General features: G+C 31.8%; 1 protein-coding gene across 1 annotated transcript; it reads right to left on the reverse strand.

The window, feature by feature from the left end:
• Positions 1-2,419: 2,419 nt before the first annotated feature.
• Positions 2,420-17,528, reverse strand: LOC130902613 (sodium/potassium/calcium exchanger 3-like). Its single transcript, XM_057814848.1, has 9 exons — positions 17,217-17,528; positions 16,449-16,673; positions 13,526-13,713; positions 13,261-13,408; positions 7,037-7,222; positions 6,753-6,962; positions 5,980-6,081; positions 5,685-5,901; positions 2,420-3,010 (listed from the first exon to the last, which is right to left on the reverse strand). The coding sequence occupies exons 1-9, from the start codon at positions 17,347-17,349 to the stop codon at positions 2,893-2,895; spliced, it is 1,527 nt and encodes a 508-aa protein (XP_057670831.1). The 5' UTR covers positions 17,350-17,528; the 3' UTR covers positions 2,420-2,892.
• Between the last annotated feature and the right edge of the window lie 1,671 nt (positions 17,529-19,199).

The raw sequence follows: 19,199 nt of genomic DNA on the forward strand, positions 1-19,199 counted from the left end.
TAGAAGTTGACTGGATCATTATATGATTCTTAAAAATCATATTAATATGAAATAAAAGTAATTTGAGGGAGGTTAGACAATTGGAATCGCTTAACTACGTCGTTGATTCCCATTAGGAACGGTCAGTGTACAATATTAACGCATAGAAGTTGACTGGATCATTATATGATTCTTAAAAATCATATTAATATGAAATAAAAGTAATTTGAGGGAACTTAGACACTTGGAATCGCTCAACTACGTCGTTGTTTCCCATTCGTGCAGCGTTGTCTAATTTTAAATAAGAAATTAGTATGTCAGAACAAGTCTCTCCCTATAATTTTCACCTGCTGTATTAAATTTTGTGGTTTTACGTTTTCTGGACTGTGTTCAAGCAATTTCCAACTGGTTCTATCTTTAGTACAGTAGAAATTTCAAATATGTCGATAGCAAGCAAAACATTGAACTGCTTGACAACGCATTGCCAAGAAAGTACGAAAGACACCTCGATATCTGGGTCCATAATTGAGTACTGGAATCAAAATTCCCAGTTCGTGCTGAGTTGCTGGTCGATGAATCACCACCACATCAATCCGAGGAAAAATTACTGAAAAGAGACATCAAATCTGTCTTCTTACCACTAAAAGACACACCAATTATCCAACTAACGGATCAGGAACTTACCAAATGGTTAAAGAAGCTTTATATCAATCCGAAAAAGGTTTCAACAGATTCGAATCGACGAAATCCTTTAACGTGGAAGATGTTGATTCATTGGAGGTATTGAAACCTTACACTTTACGAAAATCTTGGCGTAAGCTTCGTGGAAGTTGTGACTGAAAGTGACCAGATCCAAAATGAAGCAAAACAAGAAATCAGAAAAGGTACAAAGCCTACCAACCGAAGGTTCCTGCCAGTGAAGTCCTGGAGTGGATTCCCCAATGTGACCAAGACCTGTGGAGAGACTTTGAATGAGGATTCGTTTAGTAAAGTCGAGGAGTGGATTCCCCAATGTTACCAAGACCTGTGGAGAGCCTACAACCGAAGGTTCCTGCCAGTGAAGTCCTGGAGTCGATTCCCCAATGTGACCAAGACCTGGGGAGAGACTTTGAATGAGGATTTGTATGGTAAAGTCGAGGAGTGGATTCCCCAATGTTACCAAGACCTGGGGAGAGACTATGAATGAGGATTTGTATGGTAAAGTCGAGGAGTCGATTTCCCAATGTGACCAAGACCTGTGGAGAGCCTACAACCGAAGGTTCCTGCCAGTGAAGTCCTGGAGTCGATTCCCCAATGTGACCAAGACCTGGGGAGAGACTATGAATGAGGATTTGTATGGTAAAGTCGAGGAGTCGATTTCCCAATGTGACCAAGACCTGTGGAGAGCCTACAACCGAAGGTTCCTGCCAGTGAAGTCCTGGAGTCGATTCCTCAATGTGACCAAGACCTGGGGAGAGACTTTGAATGATGATTCGTTTAGTAAAGTCGAGGAGTGGATTCCCCAATGTTACCAAGACCTGTGGAGAGCCTACAACCGAAGTTTCCTGCCAGTGAAGTCCTGGAGTCGATTCCCCAATGTGACCAAGACCTGGGGAGAGACTTTGAATGATGATTCGTTTAGTAAAGTCGAGGAGTGGATTCCCCAATGTTACCAAGACCTGTGGAGAGCCTACAACCGAAGTTTCCTGCCAGTGAAGTCCTGGAGTCGATTTCCCAATGTGACCAAGACCTGTGGAGAGCCTACAACCGAAGGTTCCTGCCAGTGAAGTCCTGGAGTCGATTCCCCAATGTGACCAAGACCTGGGGAGAGACTTTGAATGATGATTCGTTTAGTAAAGTCGAGGAGTGGATTCCCCAATGTTACCAAGACCTGTGGAGAGCCTACAACCGAAGTTTCCTGCCAGTGAAGTCCTGGAGTCGATTCCCCAATGTTACCAAGACCTGTGGAGAGCCTACAACCGAAGTTTCCTGCCAGTGAAGTCCTGGAGTCGATTCCCCAATGTGACCAAGACCTGTGGAGAGACTATTTTCGTAAGGAATCTGATCCTTTCCGCAAACTTTTCTTGGGATATTGACTAGAGGTAATCGAATAGTTGGAGCTCTATGAAACCTAGAAGAAAATGGCGTCCACGTCTTACAGATCTGACTTAATGCTATTGTGGAGTTTGGAGAAAAGTATTGGAGATACTTTAAGCCTTTAAAACCTGCTGCGCTGTTTTACATATTCATAGTTTTTTTTTATTATTCATAAAATGATATGGAAGGTAAAAAAAAAATTGTACAAATCAATCGCTGGTGGTACTTATTTGATAACAAATAATTGCGTCAATATATTTTTGATAAATAATCTATAACGATTGATCAAGTTAATTACTTTTTTTTTTTTAAACAATATATTACGAAAATATTTACACGGGAATTAAATAATTTACACAACGTATGAAGTGAAGTCAAATCGAATTTATTAAAAAAAAATTACAAAAAAGGTTTCAAAATTGAGAAGGGCCCCACAAAAAAAATAATAGAGTTTGAGATCACTCAAATAATCATCCATTATCCAAAATAAACATTAAGATGCGGCGAAGCTCCATCCTGTATAAAATGACGAGTGTTTCATCGTTTTCCATTTGCCCACGTAAATTTCCGACCATTTCCGGATAATTCTAGTCACGTGGTTCTCGATGCGATCGAAATCATCTTTGTGAAGTGCGCGGTAAACTCGTGCGCGCTTTTCTGCTATCGCCGGAACGCGGCGCGTCGACAACAGAGCCCGTTTTCAAGAATTTCCTTCACTTCTACAATATCGAACGTTTTGGTAGCGGTAAATTCGAAAATTGTTGTTAAAATTTAGGAAAATTCATTTTTTTTTATATTAATATCGTTTAATAACTGGGTATAATAATAAATAAAATATCAATGATCACACGTGGGTAAATTAACAATAAAAAATACATTTAGTTCGACTAGTGACGCCAATATAAGAAACGACAAATAAACAACAAGACACGTCAATCCTATTTTCCAATCTAACCTGAAACGAAATAAAAAATAAATAAATAAAACAAATCGCATTAATGGTGGGTTTACACGAGACGCGAGCCACGATCAGATTTATTAACGAAAACAACGTTTTAACTAACCTCACTTTATATTACATTGAACAAACATATGACAAATACGATTCGGTCAAAGTCTTTCATGAAATGAATAAATAAACACTTTGGACGCCACATCAGGATCGAATTGATAGATACAACTTTCCAGAAGACGATCTGATCTTAAAACTGTGATTAGGATTGTTTAAATATCATATTTAGTCTGTGCTGGTGCACGAATCTGATGTGTCAAGATCGCAGGAGAAAATGGCAACTGCTAGATGTCAAAAATTGTCGTACGTGAAGAGTAAATTAAAATTTGAAAAGGAACAACCAGGAATGGATAAAGATATAAAACAATTGTTTGGAGTGGCTCGAAACTGATATCAGATCGCCTTTGGGAGATCGAAGAAGAAGAATCGAATATCGATAAGTTGAAACAGAATTTTCAAAATTTTGTTTCCGTTCCTTAACTTTCTACTTGATTTGTCCCAAACAAGCTCAATTGGATTGAGGTTTGGAACGTACGCTGGTTAATATTTTTGTCTATTCCATCAAACTACATTTTTTCCTTTCTCTGTTAATTGAAGCTAATCGCGTCTCAAAATTGTATACATTCGAAAAATAAACAACTATCTAAATATATTTCAAGCGTTTTCGTTGTGGGATTTTAGCAAAGTTTACTAACTCTAATGTATTTCGAGCGTTTTTGTAGTGAAATTGTGGCGAAGTGTACTAACTCTAATATATTTCGAGCGTTTTCGTTATGGGATTGTGGAGAAAGGTACTAACTCTAATATATTTCAAGCGTAATCGTTGTGGGATTGTGGAGAAAGGTACTAACTTTAATATATTTCAAGCGTATTCGTTGTGGGATTGTGGAGAAAGGTACTAACTCTAATATATTTCAAACGTTTTCGTTGTGGGATTGTGGCGAAGTGTACTAACTCTAATATATTTCAAGCGTATTCGTTGTGGGATTGTAGCAAAGTTTACTAACTCTAATGTATTTCGAGCGTTTTTGTAGTGAAATTGTGGCGAAGTGTACTAACTCTAATATATTTCGAGCGTTTTCGTTATGGGATTGTGGAGAAAGGTACTAACTCTAATATATTTCAAGCGTAATCGTTGTGGGATTGTGGAGAAAGGTACTAACTTTAATATATTTCAAGCGTATTCGTTGTGGGATTGTGGAGAAAGGTACTAACTCTAATATATTTCAAACGTTTTCGTTGTGGGATTGTGGCGAAGTGTACTAACTCTAATATATTTCAAGCGTTTTCGTTGTGGGATTTTAGCAAAGTTTACTAACTCTAATGTATTTCGAGCGTTTTTGTAGTGAAATTGTGGCGAAGTGTACTAACTCTAATATATTTCGAGCGTTTTCGTTATGGGATTGTGGAGAAAGGTACTAACTCTAATATATTTCAAGCGTAATCGTTGTGGGATTGTGGAGAAAGGTACTAACTTTAATATATTTCAAGCGTATTCGTTGTGGGATTGTGGAGAAAGGTACTAACTCTAATATATTTCAAACGTTTTCGTTGTGGGATTGTGGCGAAGTGTACTAACTCTAATATATTTCAAGCGTATTCGTTGTGGGATTGTAGCAAAGTGTACTAACTCTAATATATTTCGAGCGTTTTTGTAGTGGGATTATGGCGAAGTGTACTAACTCTAATAGATTTCGAGCGTTTTCGTTGTGGGATTGTGGCGAAGTGTACGAACTCTAATATATTTCGAGCGTTTTCGTTGTGGAATTATAGCGAAGTGTACGAACTCTAATAGATTTCGAGCGTAATCGTTGTGGGATTGTGGCGAAATGTACTAACTCTAATATATTTCAAGCGTTTTCGTTATGGGATTGTGGCGAAGTGTACTGACTCTAATATATGTCAAGCGTTTTCGTTATGGGATTGTAGCGAAGTGTACGAACTCTAATATATTTCAAGCGTTTTCGTTATGGGATTGTGGCGAAGTGTACTGACTCTAATATATTTCAAGCGTTTTCGTTATGGGATTGTGGCGAAGTGTACTGACTCTAATATATTTCAAGCGTTTTCGTTATGGGATTGTGGCGAAGTGTACTGACTCTAATATATTTCAAGCGTTTTCGTTATGGGATTGTAGCGAAGTGTACGAACTCTAATATATTTCAAGCGTTTTCGTTATGGGATTGTGGCGAAGTGTACTGACTCTAATATATTTCAAGCGTTTTCGTTGTGGGATTGTGGCGAAGTGTACTGACTCTAATATATTTCAAGCGTTTTCGTTGTGGGATTGTAGCGAAGTGTACTGACTCTAATATATTTCAAGCGTTTTCGTTATGGGATTGTGGCGAAGTGTACTGACTCTAATATATTTCAAACGTTTTCGTTGTGGGATTGTGGAGAAATGTACTAACTCTAATATATTTCAAGATTTTTCGTTGTGGGATTGTAGCAAAGTGTACTAACTCTAATATATTTCAAGCGTATTCGTTGTGGGATTGTGGCGAAATGTACTAACTCTAATATATTTCCGAGCTTTCGAATAATTAATTAGATTAGGGGATATCAGGAATGTCTCGAATTTCGAAAGCAAAAATGTAATTAGAAATCGAATACTTACTTGAATTTATTGACGGTTAAACTAACATAAAATATAATTAACGTGGATAATAGGGCGCAAGCGCTTATGTTAATGCCTTCGGAATGTATTTCCACCCAATGTTGCCCGGGTATTTTCGGATAAAACGCCGCTTTTATCAACCAAGGTATACCGAGACATAATAAAATATCGAAAGTATTCGATCCTATCGAACTGCTGATCCCCATTGTAGCGTGACCTTGAAAAATAGATATTTCAGAATTATATTGAAACTGTTTTTTTATATATATATATATATATTTATATATTTTTTTACCTTGTTTAGTGACTATAACGCTTGATACGGCTTCAGGTACACTGGTTCCGGCCGCCAAAAATGTTAACCCCATCACCGAATCGGCGATATTCAAAGTATCTCCTGTCAATAATGAAAAAACAATTGAATTAGCAAAAAAAACCGGTTTCTAGATCAGAATTTCCGACTACTAACGTACAAACACTTTTTTATGTCGTAGCCAAAAAATTAAATCAAGATTCAAATTTCAAAAGTTAAATTAACGTTTCCGGAACCCCCCGTTGATATTTCTGCACAGATAGTTCGAGTTTCTACCTAAAGATGACGTCACTACTCAGTATATTTGAATTTCAAATTGGTCAAACATCCACATCTGCCCCAAACGAATTTTTCCCGTTTTCTAACCTCAAAATTAAACTTCCAGCAAAAATATTTTCAACATACTATGACGTAAACGATTATTTATACGCAAATCCTAAAAAAAACCGACGCCATGAACTTGTTTGCCGATGGAACAGTCTTTGAAACCGGTTCTTTCTAGTTCAATCCATTGTTTTGATTGTTGGATGTGAAATTATGGACCCACGGCTTCATTTTGGTAAAAAATTCGTTGGAAACATCTCCACGACGCTGTTTTCGTTCCATTGTGATCAAAACGCGACATCCATCTTGTGAACTACTTTCTGGAATGTCTAAAATGTCTGCTAGCTTTTCAAACTTGTGTATTCCATCTTTAGGTCAGGCCAAGTACTTCTGGAACATACCTCGTATATAAAAATTGATTATTTACTTACCTATAGTTGTAATAAGCCACGATACTACATAGGAAGTACTTCCAATCCAAAATATACACATAATAAAAGTGATGACGTAAAGTTTTTGGTATTTTCTACAATCTGGAATTGTGACGTGAAGTAAAAAAGATATGGGCCATATGAGCGTCCACCAAATTTGTCCTTTGAGCGATTCGTCTTTGGGCCATTTCCATATTTTCGTCGATTCATCTACAATTATTAAAATCGTGAGTTTTTCTTTTTTTTTTTTTTTGAAAAAAATACAAAAATGATAAAATCCGCACCGAATTTTTCGCAATCTTCCAAAGTGATATCTTCTTGCAATATCTCTTCGATTCCTTGGTATTTGCCGTTTTTACGGTAAAGTAATGGGTGCGTTTCTCCCATAACCTCGACATAATATTTCCTTCTCCTCAATTTCGACACGCATCTGTGCGCTATTTTACTGAGACTTCTATTGAAAAACATCACTGAAATTACGAGATTATTTATATGAGAAAATGCAAAAATTATTGCGAAAAACGTTAATAAAATCAAATTATTTCGGTATATCTATTGAAAATCACGTAAAACTGACAACGTTGCATGGGCCACAGGCGAGAACTTTATTTTTAAAATGAAATTACGCGTTAAATAATAAAAAAAAATATATGATAAGCAAATTATTGCAAAAAACGTTAATAAAATCAAATTATTTCGATATATCTATTGAAAATCACGTAAAACTGACAACGTTGCATGGGCCACAGGCGAGAACTTTATTTTTAAAATGAAATTACGCGTTAAATAATAAAAAAAAATATATGATAAGCAAATTATTGCAAAAAACGTTAATAAAATCAGATTATTTCGGTATATCTATTGAAAATCACGTAAAACTGACAACGTTGCATGGGCCACAGGCGAGAACTTTATTTTTAAAATGAAATTACGCGTTAAATAATAAAAAAAAATATATGATAAGCAAATTATTGCAAAAAACGTTAATAAAATCAGATTATTTCGATATATCTATTGAAAATCACGTAAAACTGACAACGTTGCATGGGCCATAGGCGAGAACTTTATTTTTAAAATGAAATTACGCGTTAAATAATAAAAAAAAATATATGACAAGCAAATTATTGCAAGAAACGTTAATAAAATCAGATTATTTCGGTATATCTATTGAAAATCACGTAAAACTGACAACGTTGCATGGGCCAGAGGCGAGAACTTTATTTTTAAAATGAAATTACGCGTTAAATAATAAAAAAAAATATATGACAAGCAAATTATTGCAAGAAACGTTAATAAAATCAGATTATTTCGATATATCTATTGAAAATCACGTAAAACTGACAACGTTGCATGGGCCATAGGCGAGAACTTTATTTTTAAAATGAAATTACGCGTTAAATAATAAAAAAAAATATATGATAAGCAAATTATTGCAAAAAACGTTAATAAAATCAGATTATTTCGGTATATCTATTGAAAATCACGTAAAACTGACAACGTTGCATGGGCCACAGGCGAGAACTTTATTTTTAAAATGAAATTACGCGTTAAATAATAAAAAAAAATATATGATAAGCAAATTATTGCAAAAAACGTTAATAAAATCAGATTATTTCGATATATCTATTGAAAATCACGTAAAACTGACAACGTTGCATGGGCCATAGGCGAGAACTTTATTTTTAAAATGAAATTACGCGTTAAATAATAAAAAAAAATATATGACAAGCAAATTATTGCAAGAAACGTTAATAAAATCAGATTATTTCGGTATATCTATTGAAAATCACGTAAAACTGACAACGTTGCATGGGCCAGAGGCGAGAACTTTATTTTTAAAATGAAATTACGCGTTAAATAATAAAAAAAAATATATGACAAGCAAATTATTGCAAGAAACGTTAATAAAATCAGATTATTTCGATATATCTATTGAAAATCACGTAAAACTGACAACGTTGCATGGGCCAGAGGCGAGAACTTTATTTTTAAAATGAAATTACGCGTTAAATAATAAAAAAAAATATATGATAAGCAAATTATTGCAAAAAACGTTAATAAAATCAAATTATTTCGGTATATCTATTGAAAATCACGTAAAACTGACAACGTTGCATGGGCCAGAGGCGAGAACTTTATTTTTAAAATGAAATTACGCGTTAAATAATAAAAAAAATATATGATAAGCAAATTATTGCAAAAAACGTTAATAAAATCAGATTATTTCGGTATATCTATTGAAAATCACGTAAAACTGACAACGTTGCATGGGCCAGAGGCGAGAACTTTATTTTTAAAATGAAATTACGCGTTAAATAATAAAAAAAATATATGATAAGCAAATTATTGCAAAAAACGTTAATAAAATCATATTATTTCGGTATATCTATTGAAAATCACGTAAAACTGACAACGTTGCATGGGCCAGAGGCGAGAACTTTATTTTTAAAATGAAATTACGCGATAAATAATAAAAAAAATATATGATAAGCAAATTATTGCAAAAAACGTTAATAAAATCAGATTATTTCGGTATATCTATTGAAAATCACGTAAAACTGACAACGTTGCATGGGCCAGAGGCGAGAACTTTATTTTTAAAATGAAATTACGCGTTAAATAATAAAAAAAATATATGATAAGCAAATTATTGCAAAAAACGTTAATAAAATCAGATTATTTCGGTATATCTATTGAAAATCACGTAAAACTGACAACGTTGCATGGGCCAGAGGCGAGAACTTTATTTTTAAAATGAAATTACGCGTTAAATAATAAAAAAAATATATGATAAGCAAATTATTGCAAAAAACGTTAATAAAATCTGATTATTTCGGTATATCTATTGAAAATCACGTAAAACTGACAACGTTGCATGGGCCAGAGGCGAGAACTTTATTTTTAAAATGAAATTACGCGTTAAATAATAAAAAAAATATATGATAAGCAAATTATTGCAAAAAACGTTAATAAAATCAGATTATTTCGGTATATCTATTGAAAATCACGTAAAACTGACAACGTTGCATGGGCCAGAGGCGAGAACTTTATTTTTAAAATGAAATTACGCGTTAAATAATAAAAAAAATATATGATAAGCAAATTATTGCAAAAAACGTTAATAAAATCAGATTATTTCGGTATATCTATTGAAAATCACGTAAAACTGACAACGTTGCATGGGCCAGAGGCGAGAACTTTATTTTTAAAATGAAATTACGCGTTAAATAATAAAAAAAATATATGATAAGCAAATTATTGCAAAAAACGTTAATAAAATCAGATTATTTCGGTATATCTATTGAAAATCACGTAAAACTGACAACGTTGCATGGGCCAGAGGCGAGAACTTTATTTTTAAAATGAAATTACGCGTTAAATAATAAAAAAAATATATGATAAGCAAATTATTGCAAAAAACGTTAATAAAATCATATTATTTCGGTATATCTATTGAAAATCACGTAAAACTGACAACGTTGCATGGGCCAGAGGCGAGAACTTTATTTTTAAAATGAAATTACGCGATAAATAATAAAAAAAATATATGATAAGCAAATTATTGCAAAAAACGTTAATAAAATCAGATTATTTCGGTATATCTATTGAAAATCACGTAAAACTGACAACGTTGCATGGGCCAGAGGCGAGAACTTTATTTTTAAAATGAAATTACGCGTTAAATAATAAAAAAAATATATGATAAGCAAATTATTGCAAAAAACGTTAATAAAATCAGATTATTTCGGTATATCTATTGAAAATCACGTAAAACTGACAACGTTGCATGGGCCAGAGGCGAGAACTTTATTTTTAAAATGAAATTACGCGTTAAATAATAAAAAAAATATATGATAAGCAAATTATTGCAAAAAACGTTAATAAAATCTGATTATTTCGGTATATCTATTGAAAATCACGTAAAACTGACAACGTTGCATGGGCCAGAGGCGAGAACTTTATTTTTAAAATGAAATTACGCGTTAAATAATAAAAAAAATATATGATAAGCAAATTATTGCAAAAAACGTTAATAAAATCAGATTATTTCGGTATATCTATTGAAAATCACGTAAAACTGACAACGTTGCATGGGCCAGAGGCGAGAACTTTATTTTTAAAATGAAATTACGCGTTAAATAATAAAAAAAAATATATGATAAGCAAATTATTGCAAAAAACGTTAATAAAATCAGATTATTTCGGTATATCTATTGAAAATCACGTAAAACTGACAACGTTGCATGTGCCAGAGGCGAGAACTTTATTTTTAAAATGAAATTACGCGTTAAATAATAAAAAAAAATATATGATAAGCAAATTATTGCAAAAAACGTTAATAAAATCAGATTATTTCGGTATATCTATTGAAAATCACGTAAAACTGACAACGTTGCATGGGCCACAGGCGAGAACTTTATTTTTAAAATGAAATTACGCGTTAAATAATAAAAAAAAATATATGATAAGCAAATTATTGCAAAAAACGTTAATAAAATCAGATTATTTCGGTATATCTATTGAAAATCACGTAAAACTGACAACGTTGCATGGGCCACAGGCGAGAACTTTATTTTTAAAATGAAATTACGCGTTAAATAATAAAAAAAAATATATGATAAGCAAATTATTGCAAAAAACGTTAATAAAATCAGATTATTTCGGTATATCTATTGAAAATCACGTAAAACTGACAACGTTGCATGGGCCAGAGGCGAGAACTTTATTTTTAAAAGGAAATTACGCGTTAAATAATAAAAAAAAATATATGATAAGCAAATTATTGCAAAAAACGTTAATAAAATCAGATTATTTCGATATATCTATTGAAAATCACGTAAAACTGACAACGTTGCATGGGCCAGAGGCGAGAACTTTATTTTTAAAATGAAATTACGCGTTAAATAATAAAAAAAAATATATGATAAGCAAATTATTGCAAAAAACGTTAATAAAATCAGATTATTTCGGTATATCTATTGAAAATCACGTAAAACTGACAACGTTGCATGGGCCAGAGGCGAGAACTTTATTTTTAAAATGAAATTACGCGTTAAATAATAAAAAAAAATATATGATAAGCAAATTATTGCAAAAAACGTTAATAAAATCAGATTATTTCGATATATCTATTGAAAATCACGTAAAACTGACAACGTTGCATGGGCCAGAGGCGAGAACTTTATTTTTAAAATGAAATTACGCGTTAAATAATAAAAAAAAATATATGATAAGCAAATTATTGCAAAAAACGTTAATAAAATCAGATTATTTCGGTATATCTATTGAAAATCACGTAAAACTGACAACGTTGCATGGGCCAGAGGCGAGAACTTTATTTTTAAAATGAAATTACGCGTTAAATAATAAAAAAAAATATATGATAAGCAAATTATTGCAAAAAACGTTAATAAAATCAGATTATTTCGGTATATCTATTGAAAATCACGTAAAACTGACAACGTTGCATGGGCCAGAGGCGAGAACTTTATTTTTAAAATGAAATTACGCGTTAAATAATAAAAAAAAATATATGATAAGCAAATTATTGCAAAAAACGTTAATAAAATCAGATTATTTCGGTATATCTATTGAAAATCACGTAAAACTGACAACGTTGCATGGGCCAGAGGCGAGAACTTTATTTTTAAAATGAAATTACGCGTTAAATAATAAAAAAAAATATATGATAAGCAAATTATTGCAAAAAACGTTAATAAAATCAGATTATTTCGGTATATCTATTGAAAATCACGTAAAACTGACAACGTTGCATGGGCCAGAGGCGAGAACTTTATTTTTAAAATGAAATTACGCGTTAAATAATAAAAAAAAATATATGATAAGCAAATTATTGCAAAAAACGTTAATAAAATCAGATTATTTCGGTATATCTATTGAAAATCACGTAAAACTGACAACGTTGCATGGGCCAGAGGCGAGAACTTTATTTTTAAAATGAAATTACGCGTTAAATAATAAAAAAAAATATATGATAAGCAAATTATTGCAAAAAACGTTAATAAAATCAGATTATTTCGGTATATCTATTGAAAATCACGTAAAACTGACAACGTTGCATAGGTAATTTTATCAAGGGGGGATCAATATTATTTTTTTCAATAAATTTTAAAATATTTTACCAATGAATAATGTTCTGGAAAAACCCTACGTTATAAATGATTTTTTTCATATTTTCGTATTTGTATTTACTACAAACAATTTTTTTTTGTCGACCAGTGTAATTATTTAAATAATTAGTATCTATCAAGTGCGATTTAACAATATAAATTTGAATAACAACTTATCAATCAAGTGCATATGATGACGTACATTCAAATAATAAAAATAAAAAACCTGATGAATATTTTGGATTTTTATTTAAATTTTTATGTCAAACGTTTGAATTTTATTTAAATTATCAATGATTTTATGTCAATAACTTGAAGTGTTTATATAATTTGGGGTATTTTTAGTATAATTATTGAATATTTTAGTTTCTACTCACAAAATATATACAGGGAATAAACTAAAACTAAAACAACCGCTTCCATAAGTAATATTTTGCCATCTTGTAAAACTACAATTAAAGTTATAACGGAAATGGCGTACATAATGCTATCCCTAGTCACTGACCACCATTCTAATTCCATAACCTACAAAATATCAATTAAAAATAATCTAATTCTACCTGGGGGAGAATAATTATTTTCGACTTTATTTACTCGAGGTTAGCGTTTGAATGTGTCGTGTATCTATTAGCGGCTACTTACCATATTGGCGAAAAGACCGCAGCACGCGGGTACTGCTAAAACATTAAATACTGCTGAACCGACGATGGTACCTATCCCCAAATCTCCTTCGGTCACAAAAGTACCCACGCAATTTATGAATAATTCGGCGCTGGAACTGGCTACCGCCATTATGGTAGCGCCGGCTATATCTTCTTTCATTTTTAAATCTATGAAAATATGAAGGAAATTTGAAACGGCTGCGCGTTAGGAAAATGAAAATAGTGAAAACGATACAAGATAATAAAGTGAAAGAAGCGATAAATATCAGAAGCAAATAGAATGAGATTTAAGGAAAATAAGAATTTGAAGCATAAAAGAATGAATGTGGAAATAACAAAAGTGAAATAGTGAAAAGTCATATGAAAGAGTGAAAAGAACAATAAAGAATGAAATTAATACAAAAAACTGAATTTTTAATATTAAGGAAATGAAAAAATTAGAAAAAAATACGTAGTAGGGTAGTAAGAACAAAAAAATCTGCAATTTTAATAGTAAAATAGTGAAATAAGCACGAGGAGTGAAAATATCAAAAGTAAAAAGTGAAAATATTGGAAAATGGGAAGAAATGAATTAAAAATAGTGAACTAAACGGATTAAGAAAAATCAAAAGGTGAAAACAACGAAAAAGTTTCGAATTTTAATGGTAGAATATTGAAATAAGCACAAGAAGTGAAAATATCAAAAGAAAAAAGTGGAAACATCGAAAAAACAAAAGAAATTATTAAAAAATATTGAACAAAACGGATTAAGAAGAATCAAATGTGAAAAGAACGAAAAAGTCTCGAATTTTAATAGTGAAATAAGCACAAGAAGTGAAAATATGAAAAGAAAAAAGTGAAAATATCGAGAAATCAAAACAAATTAATTAAAAATATTGAACAAAACGAATTAGGAAGAATCAAAAGGTGAAAAGAACGAAAAACTTTCGAATTTTAATAATAAAATAGTGAAATAAGCTCAAGAAGTGAAAATATCAGTAGAAAAAAATGGAAATATCGAGAAATGAAAAGAAACAAATTGAAAATAGTGAACATAACGGTTTAAGAAGAATTAAAAGGTGAAAAGAACGAAAAAGTCTCGAATTTTAATAGTGAAATAAGCACAAGAAGTGAAAATATCAAAAGAAAAAAGTGAAAATATCGAAAAAACAAAACAAATTAATTAAAAATATTGAACAAAACGAATTAAGAAGAATCAAATGTGAAAAGAACGAAAAAGTCTCGAATTTTAATAGTGAAATAAGCTCAAGAAGTGAAAATAAGAAAAGAAAAAAGTGAAAATATCGAGAAATCAAAACAAATTAATTAAAAATATTGAACAAAACCAATTAAGAAGAATCAAATGTGAAAAGAACGAAAAAGTCTCGAATTTTAATAGTGAAATAAGCACAAGAAGTGAAAATATGAAAAGAAAAAAGTGAAAATATCGAGAAATCAAAACAAATTAATTAAAAATATTGAACAAAACGAATTAAGAAGAATCAAATGTGAAAAGAACGAAAAAGTCTCGAATTTTAATAGTGAAATAAGCACAAGAAGTGAAAATATGAAAAGAAAAAAGTGAAAATATCGAGAAATCAAAACAAATTAATTAAAAATATTGAACAAAACGAATTAAGAAGAATCAAATGTGAAAAGAACGAAAAAGTCTCGAATTTTAATAGTGAAATAAGCACAAGAAGTGAAAATATCAAAAGAAAAAAGTGAAAATATCGAAAAAACAAAACAAATTAATTAAAAATATTGAACAAAACGAATTAAGAAGAATCAAATGTGAAAAGAACGAAAAAGTCTCGAATTTTAATAGTGAAATAAGCACAAGAAGTGAAAATATGAAAAGAAAAAAGTGAAAATATCGAGAAATCAAAACAAATTAATTAAAAATATTGAACAAAACGAATTAAGAAGAATCAAAAGGTGAAAAGAACGAAAAAGTCTCGAATTTTAATAGTGAAATAAGCTCAAGAAGTGAAAATAAGAAAAGAAAAAAGTGAAAATATCGAGAAATCAAAACAAATTAATTAAAAATATTGAACAAAACGAATTAAGAAGAATCAAAAGGTGAAAAGAACGAAAAAGTCTCGAATTTTAATAGTGAAATAAGCTCAAGAAGTGAAAATAAGAAAAGAAAAAAGTGAAAATATCGAGAAATCAAAACAAATTAATTAAAAATATTGAACAAAAAGAATTAAGAAGAATCAAAAGGTGAAAAGAACGAAAAAGTCTCGAATTTTAATAGTGAAATAAGCACAAGAAGTGAAAATAAGAAAAGAAAAAAGTGAAAATATCGAGAAATCAAAACAAATTAATTAAAAATATTGAACAAAATGAATTAAGAAGAATCAAAAGGTGAAAAGAACGAAAAAGTCTCGAATTTTAATAGTGAAATAAGCACAAGAAGTGAAAATAAGAAAAGAAAAAAGTGAAAATATCGAGAAATCAAAAGAAATTAATTAAAAATATTGAACAAAACGGATTAAGAAGAATCAAAAGGTGAAAAGAACGAAAAAGTCTTGAATTCTAATAGTAAAATAGTGAAATAAGCACGAGGAGTGAAAATATCAAAAGAAAAAAGTGGAAATATCGAGAAATGGACGAAGAAAAAAGAATTTAAAGAGAGACAGAAATTAAGAAATTGTTGATTGAAATATAAATAGTCGAAAATGAAGATTCAGTGATCAAATATTAGAAGATTAATAGTGAAAATAAACGACGAAAAGACTCGAAGAAACATATTGAAAATACGATAAAGTAAAACCGAAAGGGCGAATGATATACGAAAAATATAAATCACACCCTCAAGTTTCTTTCATTTCTGGTATAACTAGTGATGAAACGCAAAAAAAATCGATGTTGAAATCGTCACCGATTCGCTTATCTATAGATTCAGACAAAACACTTACTATTACAGAATTTTTTGACGGCCGGAATGAAATATTCTTCGCAAACAGTAGCCAGTAAAATAAACAAATAACAACATAGCAAAGCGTGTAAGATAACGGCGCCATTTTGACGTTGATGTCTTGTGAAACCGTCCGGAGGAAATTCCCCAATGGCTGCCGGAGTACAATTCTTAACTATAGAATCGTTGTCATTGATACTTAGAAGTTGTCGACCTGGTAGTTTCTCTAAAACAATTCCATAATTATATTACCCTTATAAATAATTCCGTTTATATTTAATTAAACACATTTTCCACCATTTTGATATGTCATATCTCATCGGTTGGCCGTTAATCCTTCTTAATACGCCTCTAAACCGTCCAGGAACTACTTCACGGCTCTTTCTTCAAGTAAACTCGTCCTTTTCTATCGCTACCGTGCATCCACACTCTCCTTTTATCTAAGAAAAGAACCGAAACGGGCTGCTCGGTTAGTATCTAGACTTTTAAACTTAAGATTAGCTGTATTAAGTCCCGTTTTAACTGCCTAGATACTCATAACAACTCCTCGCTTTTCTCTAAGCTCTTGTTGGACCTGGACACCGACCAAGTCCCGATTCCTCGCCGCTGTGCGCCGACAATCAATCAGTCACCTATATCTGATGTGAATCATTTTCTTCCGAAACCGCATCTTCGATGGAATCGTCCCCGATAATTTCTCAATTAATAGCGAATACGTAAAATTCGATTTAATACAAAAAATTAATTGGTTATGAATCATTCGACTTACCCGATTTTCCGACATAATTGACTTGTTGACGCGATAAATTACCGATAAATAAATAAACGATAGTTACGAAAAGAACACAAAACACTTTGAAACCTAAACTGATTTTATTTCTAGTCCTTAGTAGCATTGCCATACCCTTTCTAAAATCCTGTTCGATGGAGACTACCGTCAGGAAAACATCAGAAAAATATTTATGAAACGTCAACGGATTTTTATATTATCTCGAATTATATTTGACCTTTGTTATATTTTTAAAATTGGTAAATTTCAAACAACGCAGAAGCTTTATCTAGTGAAGAGCTACGATTCATTGGAAACATCGAAGTTCTTGGGATTAAATAATATCTCTGTTATCTACCTTATATTTATAGACTGGTCGCTGTTAATTCGAGAAATTCGTCGAAAATAAACCCGTTTCACAAGGTATCTTTTCGAAAATTTCATTTACTATCCTCATAAATAAGTTAATTCCGTTTTTCCAACTCGCTTTTGTATTCGATGATATTTAGTATTTAAGGCAGCTTGTACATCGACCGTTTCTAATCGATTAGACATCGAAATTCCGTTTTTCCAACTCGCTTTTGTATACGATGATATTTAGTATTTAAGGCAGCTTGTACATCGACCGTTTCTAATCGATTAGACATCGAAATTCCGTTTTTCCAACTCGCTTTTGTATACGATGATATTTAGTATTTAAGGCAGCTTGTACATCGACCGTTTCTAATCGATTAGACATCGAAATTCCGTTTTTCCAACTCGCTTTTGTATACGATGATATTTAGTATTTAAGGCAGCTTGTACATCGACCGTTTCTAATCGATTAGACATCGAAATTCCGTTTTTCCAACTCGCTTTTGTATACGATGATATTTAGTATTTAAGGCAGCTTGTACATCGACCGTTTCTAATCGATTAGACATCGAAATTCCGTTTTTCCAACTCGCTTTTGTATACGATGATATTTAGTATTTAAGGCAGCTTGTACATCGACCGTTTCTAATCGATTAGACATCGAAATTCCGTTTTTCCAACTCGCTTTTGTATACGATGATATTTAGTATTTAAGGCAGCTTGTACATCGACCGTTTCTAATCGATTAGACATCGAAATTCCGTTTTTCCAACTCGCTTTTGTATACGATGATATTTAGTATTTAAGGCAGCTTGTACATCGACCGTTTCTAATCGATTAGACATCGAAATTCCGTTTTTCCAACTCGCTTTTGTATACGATGATATTTAGTATTTAAGGCAGCTTGTACATCGACCGTTTCTAATCGATTAGACATCGAAATTCCGTTTTTCCAACTCGCTTTTGTATACGATGATATTTAGTATTTAAGGCAGCTTGTACATCGACCGTTTCTAATCGATTAGACATCGAAATTCCGTTTTTCCAACTCGCTTTTGTATACGATGATATTTAGTATTTAAGGCAGCTTGTACATCGACCGTTTCTAATCGATTAGACATCGAAATTCCGTTTTTCCAACTCGCTTTTGTATACGATGATATTTAGTATTTAAGGCAGCTTGTACATCGACCGTTTCTAATCGATTAGACATCGAAATTCCGTTTTTCCAACTCGCTTTTGTATACGATGATATTTAGTATTTAAGGCAGCTTGTACATCGACCGTTTCTAATCGATTAGACATCGAAAATCCGTTTTTCCAACTCGCTTTTGTATACGATGGTATTTAGTATTTAAGGCAGCTTGTACATCGACCGTTTCTAATCGATTAGACATCGAAATTCCGTTTTTCCAACTCGCTTTTGTATACGATGATATTTAGTATTTAAGGCAGCTTGTACATCGACCGTTTCTAATCGATTAGACATCGAAATTCCGTTTTTCCAACTCGCTTTTGTATACGATGGTATTTAGTATTTAAGGCAGCTTGTACATCGACCGTTTCTAATCGATTAGACATCGAAATTCCGTTTTTCCAACTCGCTTTTGTATACGATGATATTTAGTA

The sequence above is a fragment of the Diorhabda carinulata genome, chromosome X, assembly GCF_026250575.1.
Source record: "Diorhabda carinulata isolate Delta chromosome X, icDioCari1.1, whole genome shotgun sequence".
Taxonomy (NCBI): domain Eukaryota; kingdom Metazoa; phylum Arthropoda; class Insecta; order Coleoptera; family Chrysomelidae; genus Diorhabda; species Diorhabda carinulata.